The sequence below is a fragment of the Lissotriton helveticus genome, chromosome 8 (genome assembly GCF_964261635.1).
Source record: "Lissotriton helveticus chromosome 8, aLisHel1.1, whole genome shotgun sequence".
Taxonomy (NCBI): domain Eukaryota; kingdom Metazoa; phylum Chordata; class Amphibia; order Caudata; family Salamandridae; genus Lissotriton; species Lissotriton helveticus.
In genome coordinates, this window is record NC_136069.1 from 145,849,181 (window position 1) to 145,874,673 (window position 25,493).

Sequence of the window (25,493 nt, forward strand, 5' to 3'; positions counted from 1 at the left end):
TGTATAGCACACATCACTCAACTTAGTGTTTCTTGGCCCACAGCAGTGAGTCATCTTGGCTACATTGTTGCACAGGGTAGATTGAGAGAAAGCACTTAATTTGTTTTTTTTTTAAAGTACGTGCCCGGGCCCTTTTCAATCAATCAATCAATTCAATCAGGTGTTTGTTAAGTGTGGCTACTCACCTATAAGGGTCTCAAGGCGCTGGGGGGTGGAGGGGTCACAGGTTCCAGTCCATCAAGGAGGGGGTCTGTCGAAGAGCCAGGTTTTGAGGTTTCTTGCAAAGATGGGGAGCGATGTTATCTGTCTACGGTGGAGCGGAAGGTCGTTCCAGGCTCTAGCCGCGCGGAAGGAGAAGGAGAGGCCTCCTGATCTGGTCCTTCTGGTGCGGGGGGACCACGGCGTAGGGGAGCTGGGCTCATCGTGGGGCCCTTTGGGGTGCGTGGAATTTTAGTTGAATTTTCAAGAGGCCACTTCAGCTTGCACCACACATTGTCGCTAATAGCCCTGCCAATGGAAGTAACAACAAAAGTGTACCATTTCAGACTATTTATTATGGCAAGATACAGGCTTAAACATTATACTCACTTACATGGCCAGGACCCGCCTTTCTCCCAAATTGCTAACTTAATGGAAACCGGTTCTTCAAAGAAGGTAAAACTGGTTGGGGTGTTAGAGGGGGCAGGACCAGGATTTATGTTTTTGAAGATCCTTACTTTAAGGCTGTTTTTCCTCACTCAGCAATCATGTCCTCCTGGCACATGCAAATGGCTGAGAACAAGTCCTGCTGGCCTGTGACCCCCAGGTGCACTGGAGTGTCATCAGCGTAGTTTTGGGAACGAAAGTCCTGAGACCAGTGGTTTAAGAGGAGCGTAAAGCATTAGTTAAATAGTCAGGGCGAGCAATGTGCCCCAAAAAGCGCTGTAAGGTGAGGACTCTGGGATTTGATATGTCTGGGGTTAGCCATGATGACTGGGCACGCACGCTGAGTGTGGTCGACAGGTCTACAAGGAGGAATGAATTGAAGCATTGGGCAGTGCAGTCCTATGGGTGCCATAGATTATCCATGCACTGAGGAGGAACAATGTTCCCTTGGCCACCAGCCCCTTCCCAAACCTGGAGCTCAGTGCTACTGCACTAACATATCTGCATGAGTCCTGATTCTGGCCACCCTCTGCAGGTTTTTCAGGAGGATGCTGTGGTCCACAGTGTCAAATAATGCAGGGAAGTGTACAGGTAAAGGCAGGACCAGGGCTCTACTGTCTCTACCTGGTCTGATACAAGTCCAGATTCTGTTCATGCCATGAGTGGACACTGTATTGGCACCTGTCTAGTGTGCGTTGGGGCAGCTGTTGGGATGTGTCCACCCTTTCTACTATATCAGTGTCCCATGGAAGCCTTCTATAGCAAAGCTAGTGGTCAGCTTGGCTACATCAAAATAGGCCTTTTGTAGGATGTGGTGATAAGTGACTCTTTCAGGACCTTTGGGACACATCCTAGCTCGAAGGAGTCATTGAGAGATTATATCAGAAGCATAGGTTGGGTCTGTGAATTGGCCTAACTGTTGACTGATGAGCTGGAGTCTCCAGGTTTCAGGGTAGGCCTTTAGGGGTCTGTAGTGGAGAATGTGCCTGTACCATTTTGTCTATCTTCAGGTTTTTTCTCGAATGAAATCGATATAGAGATTCTTTGCAGGTGACGTGACCCATTAGCCTGCTGATTGACCGCATCAATTGCATAATGATCCTGATTTGTCTTATAGATGACTATGTGATTGGATTCTTGAAGCCCTTGACGCTCTAATCCCTGCCAAATGGTCTAAGGGCCGTAATTCTGACCCCAATCCTTGGTTTAACGAATCTCTGGCCGCTATTCGTAAATCTTGTAAAAAGTTGGAGCGCACCTGGAGAAAGGACTACGACCTCGGGGCTAAAGCTTGTTATCAGGCCGCTATTAAAAGCTATCACAAGACTTTACACTCTGTCCGGTCAGCCTATTTTGCCAATGAAATCAAGCGAAGCCGCAATCCGGCTAAGTGCATTTTTAAACTACTCGAGGATCTCAGAGTCAGAAAAAAACTCTACTGCCTCCATGATTATTTCTGAGCAACATTGTGAAGACTTGGCGACATTCTTTATATAGGTCGTTCCCTTCACTGCCTTCTTCTCTCACTGCTCCTCACGGACCTCCTCCTTCCCATTTTTTGAGGTTATCTCTCCCATCTCACAGGAAGAGTTCTTTCTGCTGTGTGGTAAAGTTAAATCTGCCTCTCCGGTAGATCCTCTGAAGCCTGCCCAGTTCAGGGACTCCCTATCTGTGCTCCTGGCTCCTTTGTGCTATGTCGCTAATACGTCTTTTTCTACTGCCGTTGTCCCTGAGCTTTGGAAGCAGGCCATTGTGGTTCCGCTACTGAAAAACCTTCGCTGGATCCGGCTAAGCTGGAAACTTTTCGTTCCATATCTCTTCTACCATGGGTAGCTAAGATCGCTGAGGCTCACGTGAATAACATCTTAAAGGGGTTCCTGAATATTAATGGCACCCTGGATCCCTCCCAGAATGGCTTCCGCCCGTGACACAGTATGGAGACTGCTCTCTTGGCTGTGACCGAGCATCTGCAGATCATTCTTGAGACAGAGCACACTGCGGCACTGATATTACTCGATCTCAGTGCCGCATTTGACACGGTCTCCCACAAGATTCTTTTACGTCGTCTGTAGGACGCGGGTGTTCTTGGCTTAGCCCTGGAATGGTTTAGATCTTTCCTGTCAGGGAGAACATTCCAAGTGACCGCCCCCGTTTCTCTCCCGTGTCCAGGCCATCGTGCAGGGGGTACCTCAGGGCTTTTTAATCTGTACGTTCAACCCAGTGCTACGGTGGCTAGGGACAAAAGCCTGGTGGTGGCCCTCTCCGACAACTGTATGCAGGACGCTTCCAAGTTTAGAAGTGGTCTGGTGGCAGTCGCGGAGTGGATGACCTCCAACTGCCGCCATCTTAACACCAATAAAACGAGGTGATGCTGGTGGGGTAAGATAGGAGCTTGTGGAGTGAGCAATGGTGGCCTACCTCTCTTTGTAGTGCGCCCGTCCCCAAGACAGTGGTTAAAAACTTAGGGGTTTGGATGGATTCCACCCTCAGCTCCCAGGATCACACCAAGAAGGTAGCCGGTACTTGTTTCGGCCTTCTTCGTGGACTTAGACCCCTGTTGGGGTTCTTTGATCCACCCACTTGTCAGCTGATTGTTCAAGCGGCTATACTATCTAGACTGGACTACACCAGCTCGCTCCTCCTTGGGGCAAATCAGGCCGAGGTTGTGCGCTTGCAGCGAGTGCAAAATGCAGCCACTAGAGCCCTGTTGGGGCTCCCGCGCAGATGTTCAACAGCTGGTGCTATCCGGCGTTTACATTGGCTGCCCATGGCTAAGCGAATCAAATTTAAGGCTCTTTGTCTGTCCTTTAAAATTCTTAAGCTTGCGTCTCCCAGGCTTTTGGCCAACATGTTGGTACCTTACGTTCCTAGTCGCCTGCTGCGCTCTCTGGGGCAATACTTGACTGTGATCCCTCGAGTGAACTGTCTCCGTGCCGGGTGGGCGGTCCTTTTGTTGTCTGGCAGCTAGGTTATGGAACTCCCTGTCCTTTCAGATTCGTAGTCTGGATGGCTTGCTGGCCTTCCATAAAGTCATCAAGACTTACCTCTTCTCCGCGGCCTAATCCTTCCTTTTTATGTTCACCTTTTTATTTGCTGCTTCGCCCAGTTTCTTACCCTCCTTGTCTCTCTGCTGTCAGGGCCGGGACGCCTCTTTGCTGAGGCAGCTGTGCACTTTATAAATTTCGTTAACATTAATATTAACATCAGTAATGTGCCCACTACCCGAATAGATACTTAGGTTTAGACCTGGCACACAGTTCCTACATTTGTGCTATTCATTTTTGATTTTGTTATAAATACAAAATTCTATTAGCTGTACTTGGTATCAGCTCTTTTCTAGGCTTTTCAGGAAAAGAGAACGTTTGATTATAATAGGGGTGTCACCATAAAGCTGCAGAGTAGCATCTATCCACATCTCTACCATAGTGTGTGTGTGTGTGGTGTATGTTCAGAATAAATCAAGCTTCATAACTTTAACTCCTGAATGGTTTTGTCTTTCCACAGATATTGCTTCATCATCACCGCTGGTGCTGGTTGTGTCCCCAATTATAATAATGCTTGCAGTGTCTGTGCTTTGGTTTTCTTCTGGATGAAATGTCATGACAGACAAAAAGCTCACCCAGCCTGTGTAAGTATATTTGAGCATTTACACCACATTCTGCTTTAGCCCAAGGAAATAGGCTTCCCAATTACTGCTGTAAAAGGTCTCTCGTCTTCAATGGTGTAAGTAAATGTTAGAAGCTTAACACTACAGTTATATTTTTTGAGGCATCTTTGGCATTTGCATGACATAGCAGGTGGCGTTGTTCAAGATGGTTGGTGAGATGTTTGTTGATAGCTTTCTCCATGACCTTGGATGGAAAGGGCAGGAGTGAGATGTGTAGTTGCTGAGCTCTTTTGGGTCTGCCGTGAGTTTTTTCAGGAGAGCTGTCATTTCTGCATGTTTCCAGTTGTCTGGGAAAGTTCTACTTTGGATGGATGTGTTGATAGTTGTGGTGAGGTGTGAGCTCATCAGAGTTACTCCTAGTTCATAGATATGGTGGGGGCAAGGGTCAATGGGGGCCCCAGAGTGGATTATTCTCATGATTTCAGTAGTGTCCTCTGGGGTGAGGGGTTTCCAGTTTGTGATCTGGTGGTCTGATTTGGTGGTGGTGGTGGGCAGCCAGTTGATGAGTTCTTTTGTCTTGCATTGAAGCAGCTGTTGTCGTGGTGCCCAGTGTTGAGTGCATGCAGGAGGGAGTCTGTGCAGCTGTGGCGTTCACTCGGACTAGGGTCCGTGGTGCTGGGCGGGCTCCCAGATGCAGACGGGCATGCCTTTGGTGTTCCCTAGCGCTCCAGCAGTGCGCCCACTGCGCAGTCCCCCTGCGGCCTCCATTAAGTAGGTCCTAGGAGGGAAGGAGGGAAGGAGGGCGGGGTTAAAGAAGTGTGGGTCGCTGGAAGCGGGAGAAGGCATGTGAGGTCAGATGCAGGTAAGGAGCGGAGGAGGGAGGCAGTAAAGTGCAGGAGGAACCAGAGGAGAAAGGCCACAAAGGAAAAGTAGGCTCAAGGAAAATGGGCAAAAATAGGCACAAAGAGCGAGTGGATAGTGGGGACCAGGACAAAAGCAAAAGAGTGAGAATGAGAGTTAAAAGGACAAAGAAAAGGGCACAGAAGTGAAGGGTAAGAAGAAGGAGCAGAGAGCGAGAGAAAAGAAGGAGCGCAAGAACAAGACAGGGCCTAGAGGCAGCGAGGCCGGGTCTAAAAGGGCCTTAGATTGGTCGGAGGATCAATCCAGGTAAGTGGGAGCTGGGGCCTAGGCACCTGTTCAATGGGGTTCTGCATCAGCGGCCATTAGCATGTCTTGGGGGAGAGGCAGACTAGGTAAGGGCAGGGCGCTGGATGCGGGAGAACGCATGCAAGTTAGTCCTAAGTTAGTTAGGAGAATGGGCACAAAGGAAAAGCGGGCACCAGTAAAATGGACAAAGAGAGGCACAAAGAGAGAGAGAGAGAGAGTGGAGAATGAACCAACGGCAAAACGAGGCACAAAGAGTGAAAGTGGAGAGTGGACAATGGGCACAAAGAGAGAGAGTGGAGAACGGGTATAAAGAGACACCAAGAGAGAGTGGAGAATGGATAATGGGCACAAGAACAAAGGCAAAAGAGTGTGAGAGAGAGTGAAAAGGACAAAGAGAAGGGGACAGGCGTGAAGGGTGAGAAGGAGCAAAGAGCGAGACATAAAAAGGAGTGCAAGAACGAGGCAGGGCCTCGAGGCAGCCAGTCCAGGTTCGAAAGGGCCTTAGACTGGACAGAGGACCGGTCCGGGTAAGTAGGAACTGGGGCCTAGGCATCTGCTCAACGGGGTCGTGCAGCAGCCACCATTAAGTAGGTCCTGGGGGGCTTGCTGGGGGGCAGAGAGGGGGGCAAGGCAAGGGCAGGGCGCAGGAGGCGGGAGAAAACACGGAAGGGGGATGCAGGTAAGGAGCAGTGGGAGCGGGGAAAGCACAGGAGGAACCAGAGGAGAACAGGAGCAAAGGAAAAGCAGGTGCAGGGAAAACGGGCAAAAAGAGGAACAAGGAGAGGGAATGGAGAGTGGAACAAGAGCAAAGAGAGAGAGTGGAGAGTGGAAAATGGGCACAAAGAGACAGTGGAGAGTGGGGAACAGGCACAAAGAGAGAGTGGAGAGTGGCCACAAGGACGAAGGCAAACTAGTGAGAGAGAGAGTAAAAAGGACAGAGAGAAGGGCACTGGAGAGAAGGACGAGAGAAAGGAGCAGAGAGCAAGAGAGGAGAAGGAGTGCAAGAGCGGCGCAGGGACTCGAGTCAGCATGGCAAGGGCCAAAAGGGCCTAAGACTGGTCCAGGAAAGTGGGAGCTGAGGCCACTGCACCTGCAGTCAAATGACCCATGTGAGCGGGTGCTTGGATTCATTGGGATGTAGTTTTGCAAACTGATATTTCTGTCATACTGGGAACCACTAAAATGTCAAATTCAAGCACAAAATAGGCCCCTACCACAAGTGTTGTACTTAATAAAGCCATACTTGGGGTGCAGCAGTTTATATTTCAAAATAAAATGAACAGTTGGGTAGATACCAACTGCCTCTCAGCGTCCAGTGCATCTCAAGGTTCCAAGCTGTCAGTGAATCAGAGTTTCTAGTGTCACAGAGGATGATTTGATTGCAACTTTCCCAGAATTCTACACACAGCAGCAGAGGGCATGATGAAATAGGGATGGGGTGCCCTCTGTGAGCAGCACTCGCTCTCCATCTTGCAAACTTCATTTTTACCTTACAGTAAACCTTCACAGATAGTTACAGAATAACACCAACACCAGGTGCACAAGTAATATTTGTGACACTCTATATCAGTGGTTCTTAACCTTCTGACTTCTGTACACCTCCTCTTAATCATTACTGGAACAGCGGGACCCCTAATGAATCATTATTGGAGTCTGGGAACACCCACTGGAAGTCTGAGCTTCAGCCTGAGCATTTTCAATTATTTAAACCACAAAACATTAAACAAAAAATACAGAAACAAACATTTGGCAAGCAAATACATTAATGCTGAAATGTTTTATTTAATTGACAAACATAAATCAAAATTGTAATTTTAATGGGAAGGTTGGAGCTTTTCTACATTTAACGGAGACCACTTATTGTCCGTCTGATGCACTTGCACCGCTCCCAGAAATCAATCTCAGAATACTAACTGAAATTTTAGCCTCCCATTTCAAATTCTTTCACATTTACAGAATGTTTACAGATTTCCAATTGCACATTTCGATTCTTTATTTATGTGCACTTTATTAATCTGTTAATATCAATATTATTCAGTATTATTATCTTTTCTAAGCTGTTGCGGACCCCATGAGTAGGTTTCACATGCTCCAAGGGGTCTTTGGACCACAGGTTAAGAACCGCTGCTCTCTATCATACCTCACTCATACTGTTAGGAAAACATTATGGTAATAATGGGGGTGTTCATAATGTTAACAAGCATTAGATTTCTTAAAAATAAAAAATAAATGGGCCCCTGTTACCCCGAGCCTGTGGCCATGAACCATATGGCAAGGCAAATAGATAGCTTCCCTGATTGCCACCCCAAAAACTATGCATAATACTCCCACCAGCCGTGGCTCAAACTGATGGGGTGAGGGAGGGAATACCCCACTGAGATTAATGGTATGGAAACTAATTGGGGGTCTCCAATCTGGGGCTCCATCAAAAGTGATTTTTAGAGAAAATGGACCCATCAAACTGTTGCTTAAAATAAAGAGTACATCAGAGTCAAAGGAAAACTGCTGGTTTACACCGAAGAACAAGCCTTCCAGTAATGCTGAGGGAAAGGTATAGCATAAGAGAAAGGTTTGTGTAGTAAGAAACAGAACAGGCATTGGTAAATGCATTAGGTTTCACCATTAAGATTACTAATAAGAGGTATAGGAGCAGTGTATGAGTGCCCGGAGAATTGTGTGAGTGCGCTCAGTGCAGGGTGGGTGGTGCATGAATGAAGGTTGATAAGTGTCCGAGTGCAGGGTGAAAGTGTCTCAATGCATGGTGATTATTGTGTGTTTAGTGGGCCTGGGCGGAGTTCACGGAGTTCTGCAAGCGGCTGAGTGAGTTAAGTCGAGCTACTCCCGCTGATTTTTATCGGCTGGAGTTTGTCCCGTGCTATAAAATCCACACGAACTGCACAACTCGCAGCACAAGAGGGTGCTGCTTCTTTCTGCTGCCAAAGTAGATGCTGTACTCGAGCAGCAGCTTCCTCAACGTGACCGGCAGGTTTCTCAACTCGAGCGGTAGTGACCTACTGCGACCGCCCGCGTTGAGAAATCTCGCCAGGAGTTGGTCTAGCGAATTTCCTTGCTTGCACTCGCCAACCGAACGTTGGCTACCCGTGTAAGGGGAAAACCTCCACTCTGCGCTGCTGTACAAGGTAAGAGGTGTGCGAGTACAGGATGAGCAGTTTGAGTTCAAGGTGAGAGGTGTGGGTGGAGGGTAAGAGGAATGTGAGTGCTGGATGCGAGGTATGTCAGTGGCATGTGAGTGCAGAGCAGCAGAGTCAGCACTGTGTGAGTGCTGGGTGAGAAGTATCCGACTGCCAGTGCAATGTCAGGATGACTGTGCAGAGTAATTGGTGGATGAGTGTGCAGGGTGAGTGGTGTCTTAGAGTAGGTACATGGTATGTAAGCGTTTTGCAGCAAAATAAACTTTTATAATACAGAAAGATGACCTCTTTCATGAAAATCTAGTTAAAACAATGCACAATTATGTCCTCTAATACACCCTATCCAAATGTCCAGGTTTATGAAATCATGTAACAAGAGCACTTTATTAAAAGCAAAATACAGGGATGAATCTTTGCTTTTGTTTGGTGAAATATTCAACCAGCTGCAAGACTTTCTCTCTTATTGGTGTAGACAGAGCATCATTTATAATTGCCGCTCTGAGCCACTCCTTAGAAACTAGCAGAACTATACCATACTGTTGCATAACTATTCTTAGCTAGCAGCATGGCACATTGACTTAAGGGTTTGCTGCTCAGATATCACAGTACACACTGTAACCAAACACAGAACATGCACCCAACTCATCCCGATTATGAAACTACCTTGCTGTCAAGCCATCCAACAACACTTTCTACCACCAGCTGCATATCAGACGTATACATTTGCCAGGCAGTAATCACCTAAAACAACTGATGAAATATCCAAGCAAGGTATTACAGACTTTGGAGCACATTTTGCAATAGCAAATAGTGTGAATCATAAAATTCGGCCATTTGCGATCTCAAAATTGTATTTATTTATTTTTTTTATATTTTTTTTGTAGAGCGCGACACTCATCCCAAGGGATATCAAGGCGCTTATACCAGTGCTGATAATTCTGCGGAACTGACGTTAGAAGCGGATGCATTAGGGTTTGTGAAAAAGATATGTTTTTGGTTTTTTCCGGAACTGAAGATAGTTGGCGGTGTGTCTTAAGTCCTGAGGAAGCTCATTCCATTTCTTGGCTGCTAGATAGCAGAATGAGCGTCCTCCTGTCCTTACTTTATGTATGCATCTTGTTCTGATGAGGGCTGATTGGAGGGATCGTAGATTTCTTGTGGGAACATAAAATTCAATCTTCTCCTGGAGTATTGTGGGGCCAGTTTTATGAAGAGCTCTATGAGCATGGCTAAGCAGCTTAAAAGCTGCTCTCTGACGCATTGGTAGCCAGTGCAATTTCTTCAGACAGCCTGAAGCAGACTCAAGCTTTCCTTTGTTGCAGACAAGTTTTGCCGCTGCGTTCTGCAGTACTTGTAGACGAGTGAATAAATGCTCATTCATGCCTACAAATAAGGCGTTGCCATAATCCAAGAGACTGACCAGCAGAGCTTGTGTGACCGAGCGTCTGCAGTCCAGTGGTATCCATGTGAATAGTCTAGCTAAAAGCTTAAGGATGGTGAAGCCTTTGCCACAGAGGGATCGCACATGATCCTTCATGGTCAGGGCGTCGTCCATAATGACGCCCAGGTTTTTGGCGTGTTGTTTTGGGGTGGGAGCCCTACCTAGAGTGGGTGGCCACCAAGTAGGGTCCCACACTCGTTTGGCACCGCCGAACAGAAGGATTTGGGATTTGCCGGCGTTCAGCTTCAGGCAATGTGTATGCATCCACTGTGCCATTTCAGAGAGACAGTTGTGCAGTTTAGATTTGGTGATGTCTGGTTTTTCGTCGAAAGCCACCATCAGTTGCGTATCATCCGCATAGGAGCAGATGCCAATGCCCCACTTCCTGCCAATTTTAGCTAAAGATGACAAATAGACATTAAAAAGGGTGGGGCTTAGTGAGGCCCCTTGGGGACCCGCAACTGATGGGGCTGGGTTTAGAATGGAATTAGCCCATATGTACTGCTTGGGTGCGGTTGCTCAAGAAAGAGTATAGCCAGCTTAGGGCAGTAGAGTGAACTCCTTTTTCCTGGAGGATGTTCAGCAGGCAGTTATGGGAGACCGTGTCGAACGCTGCCGACAGGTCAAGCAGTATCAGAGCCACCGCCCCACCTTGGTCGGTGCATAATCTGATACTGTCCGACAATGCCAGCAGCGTTGCATCTGTACTGTTACTTGCTCTAAAACCTGTCTGGGAGGGGTCCAGGAGATGTTTCGTTTCCAGGTAACTGGTCAACTGGCCATTCACCAATTTCTCCAGAACCTTAGAAAGGTATGGGAGCTGGAAAATGGGACGATAATTTTCGGGGTTGTGGATGTCCGTCCCAGCTTTTTTCAAAAGGGGAATCACTGAGGCATGCTTCCACAAGTCCGGGAAGATGGCGGTTCTTAAAGACTTATTCAAGAGTTGGGTAATCAAGGGGCAGAGCGTGGGGGCAATTTTAGAGAAAACAAAATGGGGACAGGGATCCAGTGGAGAGCCAGATTTTATGGAACTCATAGCTTTCAGAACCTCATCTGCTGTGAAGGGCTTGAAACTGCCAGGGGTTGGAGTGGCTTCCGAGTAGGGGACGGCCCCAATGGTCTTTACTGCGTTAATTGTAATAGAGGTATTTACTACGTCTGTTATGCTAGAGGGGCTCTGGGGACTAAAGGAGGAGTAGATCTTTCTGATCTTTTCAGTAAAGAAGGCACTGATTCTTTCACAGGCCTCTACCGAAGGGGTAAGGGTTTGAGTAATGCTAGACGGTTCGTTAAGTTCCTTAACAATTCTGAAAAGTTCCTTGGCCAAGTTACAATTTTCCTGGATACGCTGGGAAAAGTAATTTCTTTTTGTATTTTTTATGGAGAGATTATAGGACTTCCAGTGAGCATATAGCTTAGTTTGTCAGCTTCATTTTTGGACTGCCTCCATAGGTGTTCTAGTTTCTGGCACTCCCTTTTGAGGCTTTTTAATTGTGGGGTATACCATTTTTCCGTATGGGGTCGTTTCCTGGATTTCCGAATAGGGGCCAGCTTGTCTAGTATTTGATAAATCTCAGATTCGAGAGTGGCTGCGTCTAAGCATACTGAGGTATCGTCTGAGCATCTATGTTAGCATCCAGGAAATGTGTATCAAAATTTGAATCATTAACTAGCCTCCAGGCTCGGTTAGAGATCTGGTGGGTTGCCCTGGGTTTCGATGATTTAGTGGGTAAGTCCACTGTAAAAATTATGAGAGAATGGTCAGTCCAGAGTAGTGGCATGACCTGACCGATATTTGTGGCTTCGATGTTGGTGAAGAGTAGGTCTAGCGTATGATCTGCTATGTGGGTTGGACCCTCTATCCACTGTTTAAGATTGAGGATCCCCATGTCACTCTCCAGTTGGGAGACAGCTAGGGTGTCCTTTTTCTCATAATGTATGTTGAAGTCTCCGTTTACTAGGTAGTTTTTATATTTTAAGCAAATTGGTAGGAGTTGGGTGAGCAGTTTGGCACTAAAGTTAACTTGTTGGCCTGGGTTTTATAGATTACTGCTCCTGCTAGAATGATGAGGCCGTCATAGAGTAGTTGAAAAGGAAGAATTTGATGCTCGTTGTAAGAGGTTATCTGCTTCGGAAGGCAAGTCAGATGGTCTCTAAATATGATAGCAACCCCCCCTCCTTTACTTCCGGCTCTGTCTTGTTTAATAATTTTATAATTGCTAGGCAGTGCATTAGCCAAATCTGGGGCGTTAGTATCGGGCAGCCAGGTTTCGGTGATAAAAACCAGATCGGGATTCTTTACCTTCAGTAAATCTTTACATTCAGTAAATTTTGGGATGCATATCCCTTTTTTGCAATTTGCAATTAAGGAAATCACAATTTTTTGCGATTCCCTTAATTGCGAATGCAGTTAGGGAATCGCAAATTGCGATCTCCTAAATATGATACATTATCGCAATTTAGAATCGCAAATTACCATCAACTTCAAGTTGATGGTAATTTACAATCCCTTCGAAAAATGCATATAAACCTTCTGTTCACGCGTTCTGGTAAGTCTGGCTCAGCCCTTCATGATGCCAATGGAGGACAACTGAGTGACATTAAACTGAGTGCTAGTAACACATGATAATTACAGTGATTAGAATGCTCAGTAAGAAACATATATAATATAGGGATTGAACAAGTTACATATATGCAACTCACGTTTATGCACATAATTATTCATATTTTCCTGTGTGAAACATTAACATTTTATTCATGCTTAGCTATCAATCTTGTAAGCTAATAATATGTGTAAGGCCTCACATGAGCTGGTGCTCATGTGGCCTCTAAAAACATTTGTAATCAAAAGTAACCGGAATTGACAGACTCTCAGCATGTGCTGTCAATTCATCTGTTCCTGCACATGCCAGGACACAACTAAAGTAAGCGCTACAACAAGGATCTTCCCCTATGTTTTCAAAACATCCATAAAGGGGCCCAGGCAACAGGCTGCAAGTGGAGATGACCTATACCTCTGCCTCGTGCTAACCAGAGACAAAGGTCTCCTCTTCCTGCAACTGTGCACTTGCACAATGCAGGTTCTCAGTTGATTTCTACGAGCAAGTTTTGATAGCAAGGTTCAATTCCTGCCTGGTCTCAACTGTTAGACCTGCCTCCGGTTTGAATTGCGCTTCTTCACAATGACGTGCACGGTCATTGGCCAGTATCAGGAAACTCCATGGGAAATGACATCATTACTGTGAGATCTAAGAGTCAACTCGCATGCTTTCATGCAAAACAACATCCTGAGAGGCGGCCATATTAAACTCAGGCTGTGTGAGAACAACGAAGATAATAATATCCCGCGAGATCCAAGAGATCCAATAGTCAACTGGCGTACTTTCATTCAAGGCAACGTCCTAAGAGGCGTACATATTAAAGTCAGGCTGTGTGAGCGCAATGAAGATAATAATAATAATAAGAGAAGAGCCGACATGAAACTGATGAGGCACATGCAGTTCCGTATGACGGGGGAGGCGGGTTGAGAGCTGGCGGGTATGCACGCTAGCGCTGTGTAGGCAAAACATGAAAAAAAACAGTTTTGCTTCAAAAGCAGATTAAAACAGTACTTGGGCCTCAGCACACTGATGAGAGCAAACACAAAAGGAAGAACAGGAAAAGCATGCTACAGCCAATAGAAACGGAGGAAAAGTAAATGGCAAGCACAGGAACCAATGAAAATCAAGGTGACAGGATATATGCCCCTTTTAAGATGTATGTTCACAATAGATTTCACAAGCACAGCACAAACGCTGTGCAGGCAAAACTTAAAAAGAATCAGCTGAGGAAAGAGTTGAAGAGGGTCTTGTCCATAAAAATTAGAAGGGTACCGAGCTATCAATGCAAGAGGGGGAAAAACAGAAACCGTTTATGTTAAGAGAAAGAAGGGTTCTAAAGGGGAGCCCCCTCTCTTAAAGATTTTTTTTTAATTTATAGCGTAACTCCCCCAAAAAAAGAGATTAAGTAAATTGTAAAAATCGAAACCTGAGATTAATCAGTCCAAGAAAAACATACGGAAAGAGTTGGTCAATTAGTGGCTCCAATTCCCAATATGTTTGCTCCAGCGGTAGCAGTGCTGCTGCCGGCATCGGTGACAGGGCTGCCTTCTCAGTATTGAGTTTGCCAAACATATATCATTCAGGTACATTGGAGGGGCAGCACTCACTGCCCATTTTGGATTGCTTTACGGCAATGCAACTGTTGTAAATGTAGTCCACTGTTGGTGACTCACTGCTGGTTAGTGAGACATTGTTGACTGCTGGTTAGTTTAATGTGATCATGTCTGTTATCATCATCTCAGGATGTGATAAATAGTTGGCGCAAAACTATATGTAATTTTCTGACGTGATTGTTTTGTCTCCATAGGTTCCTGTTTTGACATCTGTATAATGATTGGAAGGACAGGCAATCCAACAGCACCTGCTTCTGGTGTGTTCAGTGGATGCTGAGGAAGAATCCGGATAATGTTTACAAAGTGCTAGAAACTGCCTATTCAACAGTGCTAACAATAGTGTGAATTGTCTTTATAGATTGATTATTGTTACAACTACCTCACAAAATGAATAGGAATGTTTTTTGCACAGCTTAGTATGGACCATGGTATTCAATACGGTAAATGTGAAAAGGAGGACGTGCCTGGGTATATTGTTTGCATGCATATGCAATTTTCTGTATTTATGTGTGTATGCAAGTTTTATTTTGCCACTAAAGTAGGTTTTATGTAAAGCCTAATGATGTTGTAACCATTGGAACTCTGCCCTCCAAGCAGGTTTGTCTGTGCTTGTGCATGAGACATTTGCATACTAATTGGAAGTGGCAGGGCATGTGAAGATGTTTATGTGTTTATGGATTTGTAAAGTGCATGGCTGCCCGAAGGCTTCCAAGCGCTAGGAGAAAGATAGCAGTCAGGGTGCATAGGAGATTTAAGGGAAGAGCCAAGTTTTGAGTCTTTTCTTGAATAGCAATTAGTCAGTCAGCATACGCAGTTCCCTAGGTAGGGAGTTCCATAGGCCAGAAGCCAGTTGCGAGAAGGATCTGTCTCCCCATCGGGCTCTCTTTATCCTAGTCTGTTTCATGAGTAGTTGTGCAGAGGATCTTAGGGGTCTGCCAGGGATGTAGTGTGTGACAAGCGTTTTGATTAAGGCTGGACCTTTGTCATTCATATCTCTATGAGAGATACATAGTGACTTGAACTTGATCCTGACCTGAATAGGGAGCCAGTGTAGTGTCTTCAAGGCTGCCTTGGCTGACTGCTGTCTGGGAATGCGCAGCAGTATCCTAGCTGCGGCATTCTGAACCACTTCCAGTCTGTTTATAACGTATTTGGGTGCACCAAGATACAGGGAGTTACCAGCTGCGACACCACTAGGGCCTGGACCACGGTTCTGCGAGTGTGTTCAGGAATGAGAGGGAGGATCTTCCGTAGCATTCGCAGTACTCCAAAGCTGGCAAGATTCAACATGAAATGCCACATAATTAGATTCAATTTTTTGGGCATATTGGAAGATAAACCCTAGCATAAGTTGACACTTTGTCCAGGGCGTGATTAACTTTTGCCTGATGTGATGCACCTTGTGAGGCTGCATTCAGACTTCTGATAAAAGGCTGAATGCATAGCCAGCATAGTTATTTATTATGTTAAATCTTCTATATTGTATAGTGAATTGTGGTGACGCACGCGAGCATGCCTTGTTCAGCCTGTCAGAACTTGAGGTAAGCAGAGACCCTCACCTTCAGCACCCGGAAACAGACTGCCCGCTCATTTAGTCAAGAGCTTCCAACAACAAAGACAGGCAAGTCTGGGCTCTTCCAAACTTAGACCTTCATCCCCCTCCAATCGTGGCTTGTGAACAGTAAGTTAAGCGGGGCCTGAAGCCAACAAATGTGTGGCACAGTTCCCATAACACTAAGTCCTGCCTGAGGCCATTAATCCTCTCCCCAAACAGCAGTGCCAATAAAAGACACAAGATCATCGTAGAAAATTGGGATAATGAGCAGATACCATTGTCAGCCTTGTCTGTCTGCCCTAAAGAACAGTTGGAGCGTCTGGCATTAGTTAGTGGTGGTAAAGGTGAGAGGGAATACAAACAAAATGAAACAACTAAAATAAATAAAATTGCACTTATCCGCCTCTCCGACGGACGCCGCCTCACTCCTCAACTGATGATCGTTGACTCCAGCTGCACAATGCGCTGGCTCCCAGATGCCAATCCCAGCACTTCTCTCTTGCTGGAAATACTATTCCCACCATGAGAGAAGCGCTGGGATTGGTCTGAGCAGCCTGGTTTGCCGCTCAGACAGTAACTGGGAGTCGGTGGCGTTTTTCCAACCTTGTTGTGCAAGAGAAACCTAAGTGCATATGGCGGTTTGGCAGGCCTAAGACGGCCGGCCAAACTGTCATTCGCACATAAAAATGCCCACCACCAGTCCCCTGCCTTGCCTGTTACAGGGGATTGCCTGGCCGGCCCCACTGAAGGTTCGCGTCGCCTCAGGTAGGCAAAAATAAAATGATAAAGTATTTTATTTTTCATTTTTAGCAGGGAGGAGCCTCCACTGCTCAAGAACTAAGAGTAACTTTCCTGCCACAAAATTCAATCATGCTGCCTTGTCCTCACAGGATCCTTGGTAGATAGTTCTCTGAGGATAAAGATTTTCAGAAACCCATACTACTGATTTTGTACAACACTGTGGGTTTCAAGGCCGTTGCTTTAAAGACTTTCCAAGATGTGGGAAATTATACTGTCAATATTGTTAGGAGGCACATAAGAGAATGAAATATTTAAGAAATCAGGACTCCGGGCAGAGGTTGGTGTATCACAAATTCCGATAACTGCAAGGTGGGTTGGAAAAAAAAGAATGTTGTAGGCACTTTACTTGGAGACAACAAAATGTTTGATCAGAAATCAGTGTTATATTTGCTTTGTATATTATTATGTATGAACAGCAGTGTTAAAATGCAGGACATTTTTATTTTGCTGTATGCAATGGACCAATGTAAGTAAATTATTTTCCTAATAAACTGAATTCATATTGAGTTGAACATAGATCTTTGGTTATTTCCACAATGTCTGAGATGCAGTATAATGCACTTCGTTATGGTGGTCTGATCTGTACTGCTATGAATTTTCGTAAGAGGAGACATTTTTTAAATGGACTTTATTAGCCATTCTTTATCTCTTAAATATTCTTAGCATGCAAACGGTAATACAAAGTGGTTGCTAGTACATTAAAACAAATGACTGGTAAGCTGGAGAGGCATGGGAACAGGTTTAGAATGACTCCTCTAAACTGGATGCTGTCAAAGGAATTGTCTCTCGTTTGGGTTGTTTATTACAAAAAGGATATTCTATGAGCCACAGAGTGAACCAACAAGGGATCCTCCTTAACAGCAAATAGCAGCAAGCTCCCAAGACACAGATTTATATTGTAACAGATGATTTCTTTTTTTAAACACTTCAATTTTATTGCTTTCTATAAACCACAATCTACAGCTTTATGCAACATAGTCATGCTCAATATAAACAGAATAGTTCCAGTATTCTACTGAGCATGTAGAATGCCCCCTATGTAGTATGCAGTCCCTGATGATAGTCCCAACACATACCCCACAGTTTATGGTACTTCTGAGACCAACCGTGGGTGTACACACATGTTCCTCAGCTTTCACGCAGTGGTCCATTGCCCTGGTCCATCCCCCCAGGGAGAGGGCTGTGTCTAGTCTCCAGTGGCAGATGGTGTCTCTTTTCACCATCAGTAATCTGGCTGCTACAAATGTCTTGGACCTCTAGGGCCCCCCATTCTTCCAATAATCCTAGAGTGCCATTAGCAGCATGGGTTCAACCCAGGATTCTGGACAGTGTATGGTGTACTTGGATCCGGTATGGTCGTATGAGCGTGCAACACCGGACTGTATGATCAAAGGTCCTAGTTCGTCTTTACATCATCGACAATGTGGATGGACCTCCTCTTTCATCCTGCGTAGAGTGGTGGGTTATAGTAAACCTGATGTAAGAATTTCATTTCAATGATCCTAACATGTATAGATATAGTGAGTCCCTGAGGGACCTTCTTCACCACCACCCAGTCAGCATCATCTAGACGAGCCACATCCTATCATGCAATAGCACTGTAACGGATGGTTTGTAGTACTGGTGAAATTACTACATTCTCCAAGAATACAAGTAAGTGATTAACTAGTGCAAGACCCTCACAAACAACAGTTATATAAATACATTTGGATGAGCAAAATCTACATATCAGGTGCTAAGGCACAGCTTACCTCAAAGTTGAGCCCATCTGGTAAGCAAAGATAGCATGAGCAGAAAAACATGGCAGCTGCAGGTTCTTTTGTCAAGCATCAGTTATTACATTTCACAATTCTTCCCTCGTGCACTATTTTAATGCACAACTCTGTTCATGAAGCAACTCCATGTTCATTACGCCAATCACTTCCTTTCCTCTTCCTTCTCTACTTTCTACGGTGTCCTCATGATGTTCATCATAAGCATTGCCATCATAAGCCATTATGTGGTAAGACAGGGAACTTATCTTGCTTCTTGGTGATATAAATTTAGATGAGAAATTGAATGAACACAGGTATGGTAATGATCAAGGTAATCTTCAATAGCTTCATCGCCTAAACACAATACACTGTGCAAACCCCACCAATGTCCCTCCACTCAAATCCCTTATCCACAGTATGTAAGTCTTTGAGTCGTTTGCAAATACTATTAATCTTTTGTTAACACCTACACAGGTGTAGGGAATATATACACAGCATCCACCACCAAAAAATATGCAAACTCTACTCTTAATCAATCGAAGGAAATTGAGAGCCACCCTGTTCTCTAAAATTGCAGTTCTTAGTGTCACTAATTGAGTCGTTTTTATGTTTGTGCAAAATTCGCTTAGTTTTGTTTTGGGTAATTATGTGAAATGTTGGCAAAATGAAATTATGTGAAACACAGCACTGGCATTAGGTTCTGTAGTTTAGTGTGAAATGCATCCTCCTGTCCACTCTGGATGCGAGGATGCCTTTTAAGATGGGAAAATAGTGCATAAAACACTAAAGAGCTGCGAACAACAGCCACACACACTCATGTTGTTCCTGTGCGTTGGCGAATAATTTTCAATACTTTTGTAGTAAATCTTAATCAGAACATTAAGTAATTACATGATGTGGTGTAATAGTCTAATTTCAGAAATTTTGCATAACCAAAGTAATGCTACATTACCAAAACTATGCTAATGACGCCAGCATAACACACATTTTACCCGGGCCTAGTTGTTATGAGATTAAGATGATTCACAGTTGAATTAGCCACTTCTTGAATCTCCGAATATTAGGCCCATTCCACAGAGGGGTATCAAGATGGCGTAGAATCATGCAGGCTCTGAAATGTCTCTTTTTTTACCTTCTGCACAGGCAGAAGGCAGTCTCATTGAATGTCTCATTGTAAGCATCGCTTACCCAGGACAGCATGAAGAGGACCAGTCTTTGGACAGCCACACATAGGCCACCACCATGCACAGGAAGCCCGAGCTTGATTGGAGACACCACTGTGGGTGTACAGGACTCAGGAAAGTGGTGTTAGGAACATCAAGGTGGGTAGACATTGATAGCGGAATGGGTTCTTTACACATGATGTGGTCACATTACAGTCACTGCATCACATAAGGATGCTGTTGTTTGCTTCCTCGCAAACCAGTCAATGGGCAGGTGAAGCTAGATGAACGGCAGGGGCAGAACCTCTGGATCATGCAGGGGCACAGGCAGCTCATCAACATCCACTTTAGTGACAAGGTATCATACTCGGTAATAAAGTTGGAGTGTAAACTAGTGCATTGTTCCTCCAATTCAAATTGATTGGGATAATGAGAACACACCCATTTCAGTTAGTGGGCACCCTGGAATACATCCAGCATGAGGGTTTCAGGTAGCTGGGAGGCTTTCTGCTACAGTCGCAGACAGTAGCCATGAGGAGAAGGGGCTGCATCTTTGTTGCATCTTCATGATTTGCCTGCAAGAGCTGCTCTTGTGGGCAGGTCCAACATCTCTTGGCTCTGTGGTGTGCTAGTAGAGTGACGCGTGGATCTAGCTGAGCAATCCTCAGCACTTCAAGGCAGTTTTTTTGATAAGCAGGTGGAATGGACCTTGCCATCAGAGTTGAAGCACTGTTTTTCGCTGGTGAATTTTCACATGACTCCAGTCACCTGGCTGCAGGTCAAGACAGGCTTCCCTCAGGATGAAGGGTAGCATAGCTTCTACTTCAGAATGTAAATTGTTGAGACAGCAAATCTTCTGCCTTGAAAACCATCAGACAGGTTAAAATCAGGCAAAGCTGGAGACACTGGATGGGAGGACTAAAGAATTATTGGTCTGCCAATGATTATAAAACACACAAAAGGTGATGGCGGGTATGCTTGCAATTTGTCTAACCACTTGCAATTGCTAAATAGCATTCCAATCCACCATTCTTTTGCCCTCCGTGCCACCTCAGATTACACCAAGCCATATGCAATTCAACCTCTGTCTTGCTCCAATAGGAACAGTCCAGTCCTAACTTTCAAGTCAGGTCATCTCTGAAAACGGAACACAAGCAACCCAAGACTGGTTTTGGTCTAATTAGGGCTGTTCAGTTAGGTGTAGCTTGGTTCCAGTGGCACAGTGAGTAAGGGACCCATCTCCAGGCATACCCTTGGCCACTTAGGACTTTACATCAAACACACAAAATATGATGGGAGGAATGCTTGCAACTTGTCTAACCATTGGCAATTGGAGCTCACCCTCTGAGTCTATCTCCCAACTAAGGGAGACTGGGGTATGTTCTGCCACTTGCCCCTGGGGGCTACTTACCCCTAAGGCCACATTGCCACTCCTATAGAATTCCCACCATTGGGTGGTTTCTTGGGACAGACAGAGTTCCCCTGCTTGTGCTCATTGGTGAAAACACTAAAAGCACGGGGTTGGAAATGGAGCGCCTTCAGTCCTTGCCCACCAGAATCTCCCTTCTGTTTCTCAAAAACGGCTTGGGAATCCTTTCTCACTACCTAAGTCTGGGTTTCCCTGGACCTCCCCCTCACTCTGCTGGGGATAACATGAATCAACCTTCTTTGAGTCACTCCCAGGTACCGTCTTGGACACTTCAGTGCTGACCCAGAGGTCCGCCTCCTGGTCAAGCTCCTTAGTTGAACTGAGCTTGTTGTCATTGAGGTTTTTGTGCAGCTCTGTAAACAAAGTTCAAAGCATGTTCTCCCTCAAAATCAGGACATGCAGCCTATTGAAATCACTCACTTTGTTGCTCCTCACCCAGCCACTCAGTGCCTTCCTGGAGTAATAAAATAAATCCACCCAAAACAAGTTTCACAACTTTTGACTGTACCTAAATCTCATGCGATACTTCTCTGGGATCAGTCCAAACTTAGTAAGAATAATGGACTTTATGGGAGCATACCTCATCTTGCCCTCTACATCTAGTAAGCACAGATTATCCCTCCGCACTGTAGGGATGTTTCCATAGATAAGCCCTGATATACTCCTCTAGTAACTTTGTGCATCCTCAGGGTTGCCTCATAGGCTTGAAAGCCATTCGTATGATGTTATCCTCCATCCCATAGCCTTCCTGTCCTCCAGTTCCTCAGGGGATAGGTCGTGGGAGGACACAGTACTTCACACCCTGGCAGGGAGCTCCAATCCTGTAGGCAAGATGTCCTCCTCCTCCTCTGGTGCTGCAGCTCAGCACCTATGGCCAAGCCCACATCTTCCTCCTCTAAGTCCTCATCCTCATGGTCATCATTTTCCAGCTCCTCAGAGGTGGTCTGCTTCCTTCTGACTTCCACTAAGGCTCAGAGAGCTACATGGAGGTCCACCTTTGTGGTCTTCCTCCCCACATTCAGCCCCCTCTCCTCGAAAAGCCTCTGCAGCTCTGCCTTGCTGAGGTCATTAACGTTGATCAGCTCCATGTCTATTGTAGCAAAAGGGATGGAAAGCAAAAACTAAATTCGGAAAAAGGAAAAAAAAATAGCCAAATCTAAAATTAAGGAGAATTTACGAAAAACAATCACATTTGATGTCAGGGTATTTTGGGGATTTTAGTGTTACACCAAATTACAGAGTGGCACTGCACAAATACAAGTAAAGAATCCCACCACTAAACATCAATGTAGGAATCAGGGTGTTGATTAAGGGGGTTGGAAATCATACTCAAACAACAACCACAATCCTTGTCAGGGTGAATAATAAAAGTCACTAAATTAACCTGTGCTTAATGCTCTGGTAGCTTAGTGCAAAAGTAGTCAGGCTTAACTTAGAGGCAATGTGCAATGTATGTATGCATCACACAAACAGTAATAAAGTGAAAACACAACACAAGACAAGACGCACACCAATTTGGAAACACAGAGTAACTTTAAAAAAATAAAATGACACCAGAATGACAAAAATCCAATCAGTAGAACCAGAGTTTTAAGTAGATATAGTGCCTAAAAGCACAAAGCACTATTCGCTGTCATCCGGTCATGCTAGACATGGGGAAAGTCGCAAGTTCAGGCCGTCCACATTGGTCCAACACTGACCCCTCACTGCCTTTCTGTCTCCTTGTCCTCCTTAGCCCCTTCCTTTCACTATTTGTTGTATAGATTACACTTGCAACAATTTCAATGTTATTTCAGCAGATTCTTTCTTTCGTTTTTTTAACAATTACACAATTGGGTACAGAAACCAATTCAAATATATTTTTATTTTACCAGTGGACGCATATTGCTCATAGGTATTCTTGCGCTTTCTGTGACATCTCTGTTCAAAAGCTGCCCCCATTGTCAATAGAGCAACTTCAGCACTGTTAGCAGTATAGAGTGACAATCAAACATATTCTTCTCTCGATCTAGGAAATCAGTGGGAGATTCACCCTTATTTCGCTTACAATTATTAATTTTCCTCAAGCCTATTTTGTTCCGGCATACGTCTGTTGTTGCATGCAGAAAAGCATCTCTAGCAGCTGTAAATGCAGCAATGTCCATGAGTGCCTTTTGTGGCCAACAGGCCTTGTTGAACAACTGGTCCCATATGTATTTAAGCTTAATAACAATGTGCCACAATTTATTTCCCTCATGGACCCCCTGGTTCAACGACCTTCTCACTGAAACAGTCACCGACTTACGCTCCCGGTACCAACAACTCCTGGTTGTGGGGGACTTCAACTACCGCTGGGACCAGATACCCAGAGAATCACAGGCCAGGCAGTTAGAGGAAAGCATGGCCACACTAGGGCTGCAGCAGCTCGTGGATTCCCCCTCCCATGAGAAGGGACATTCCCTAGACCTCATTTGGTCCACTCAGCCACCGGCCAAACTGACGGATATCAGGCCTTGTAGTTGGTCGGACCACTACCTGATCAGGTTCCAGATCCCCCAAGATAGATGCCCCACGCAACCCCCTCCAGAATGGAGAATGATACGAAGATGCAGCAAAATTGAGACAGGCAGCCTAGGGGACGCTCTGCAAGGCAACTCGCCTAGGAGATTACAGCCGGCGGATCTCAAGGAGAGGAGTGAATCCATCACCAACCAGTTGAGAGCAGCCATCAATAGGGTGGCCCCTGCTGGTAGAGAAAGAGTGAGGAATAAGGGCAAGGGAGCCCCCTGATTCACGGAGGACCTAAGGGGGCAGAAACAGGCCCTAAGCCAACATGAAAGGCAGTGGCGTAAGTCATATGACCTCAAGAAATACATGGCCAAGCTAGCCACATACAAAAGAGCAATTTTAGCTGGAAACGCAGAGTGCTATGAGGCCAGGATCATGGAAGCAGATAACAAACAAAAATAAACCTTTAGAATTCTGAAGGAACGTAGTCAAAAGCAAGCGCAGGAAACAGTTGCTAGCCCCGAACACTGCAACAGGTTGCTGACCTTTTTCCTAGATAAAGTAAAGGGCATCCTAACTGACATACATAACACCCCCACCAGCCAGAACCCCCTGGTTATGGATGAGCCACAATGTGACTTCAGGGAGCCTCTTGCCTTATTTCCAAGGCTAGACTCCTTGTCCCACACTACGGCTCGAATTTAGTCAGGCTCACCAGCGGACCTATGCCCACCAAGGATATTCAAGATGGCTCTACCAGTGATTGAGGAAGAGATCCTTATTCTGATCAAGTAACTTCAAGGACGCCAGAGTACCCGCCTATTGAAAAAAGTGGGGCAGACGTCGCTAACCTTAAGAACTATAGGCCCATTTCCCAACTTCCTTTCTTGGCTAAAATAGTGGAATAGCATGTCCTTAAAACTCTATCCCTATTTATGGAGAAACATCAGTAAATCGAGGTTCGGCAGGCAGGATTCAGGGCCCACCACACCAAAGACCTGGTGATGCTGTCGGTGCTGGATGAACTCAGGCTCATGGCAGACAGCAAGAAGCTGTGTTCCTTGGTCCTTTTAGACCTCTCGGCTACGTTCGACACGGTCAACCACAGCCAACTCCTGGCTCGAATCAGGGACATGGGCAACAGTGGGATGGTATATCAATGGATCACCTCCTTCCTGGCAGACTGGACTCAAAGGATCCAGATGGATGACTGTGTATCCAATAAAGGGACATTAACCTGTGGAGTCCCACAAAGGTCGACACTATCTCCGCTACTGTTCAATATGTATCTCAGACCTTTGGTGGGGGCCCTGGCCCAAATGGACTGCCAGGTCTTTAACTATGCCGATGACACACAATTAATTCTTCAAATTGACAATACCTCACAAGCCCACGCATGCATGCAAAATATCCTCCGATACGTGGTCAACTGGATGACAGCTAACTCACTTAAAGTTAATCTGGACGAAACTGAGGTCCTAGCCATCACCACAGGAAGCAACCAGTGGACCGGCCGCTCCTGGCCACCAGAGCTGAGTGCCACACCTCCTCCAGCTCCAGTCGTAAAAAGCCTAGGCATTAAAATAGATGTCAAACTCACATTGTCTAATCAAGTGTCCTCCGTGGTTGGGACCAGTGTGGGCCTGCTGAGGCAGTTGAGGAAATTATCACCCCTCCTCTCATTTTCCACCCTGTTGACGGTGGTGACCACACTGATTGTGTCCCGCCTAGATTATGGCAATGCGTTATATATTGCACTACCTGAAAAGCTGCTAGGTAAGCTGCAAGTAGCAATGAATGATGCAGCCAGGCTGATCTTCAAGCTCCCTAGACGGGCACGGGCCACACAGCAACAGCTATATTGGCTCCCCGTCAAACAGCGAGCCAGGTTCAAGGGTCTCTGCACTGCCCACAAGGCCCTTCATGGACAGGCTCCAGGATACATCAAGGAGCGCCTGTGGAGATACTTCGCAGGACGTACCCTTTGGTCAGCCGAGACAGGCCGGCTGCCCTGTCCACGGTTCAACACAGCAACCAAAGGGGGTCGAGCCTTCTCGGTCTTGATCCCGCAGTTGT

At 45.7% G+C, this 25,493-nt stretch overlaps 1 protein-coding gene across 1 annotated transcript in view; it reads left to right on the plus strand.

Moving 5' to 3' along the window:
• LOC144772439 (nectin-3-like) overlaps positions 1-17,096 on the plus strand; it is a 72,712-nt gene extending 55,616 nt beyond the window's left edge. Inside the window, exons 4-5 of the mRNA XM_078656762.1 lie at positions 4,150-4,273; positions 14,423-17,096. Of these exons, the coding sequence (XP_078512888.1) occupies positions 4,150-4,238 (89 nt within the window). The 3' untranslated portion in view covers positions 4,239-4,273; positions 14,423-17,096. The remainder of the gene's footprint in view (positions 1-4,149; positions 4,274-14,422) is intronic.
• Positions 17,097-25,493: the final 8,397 nt, after the last annotated feature.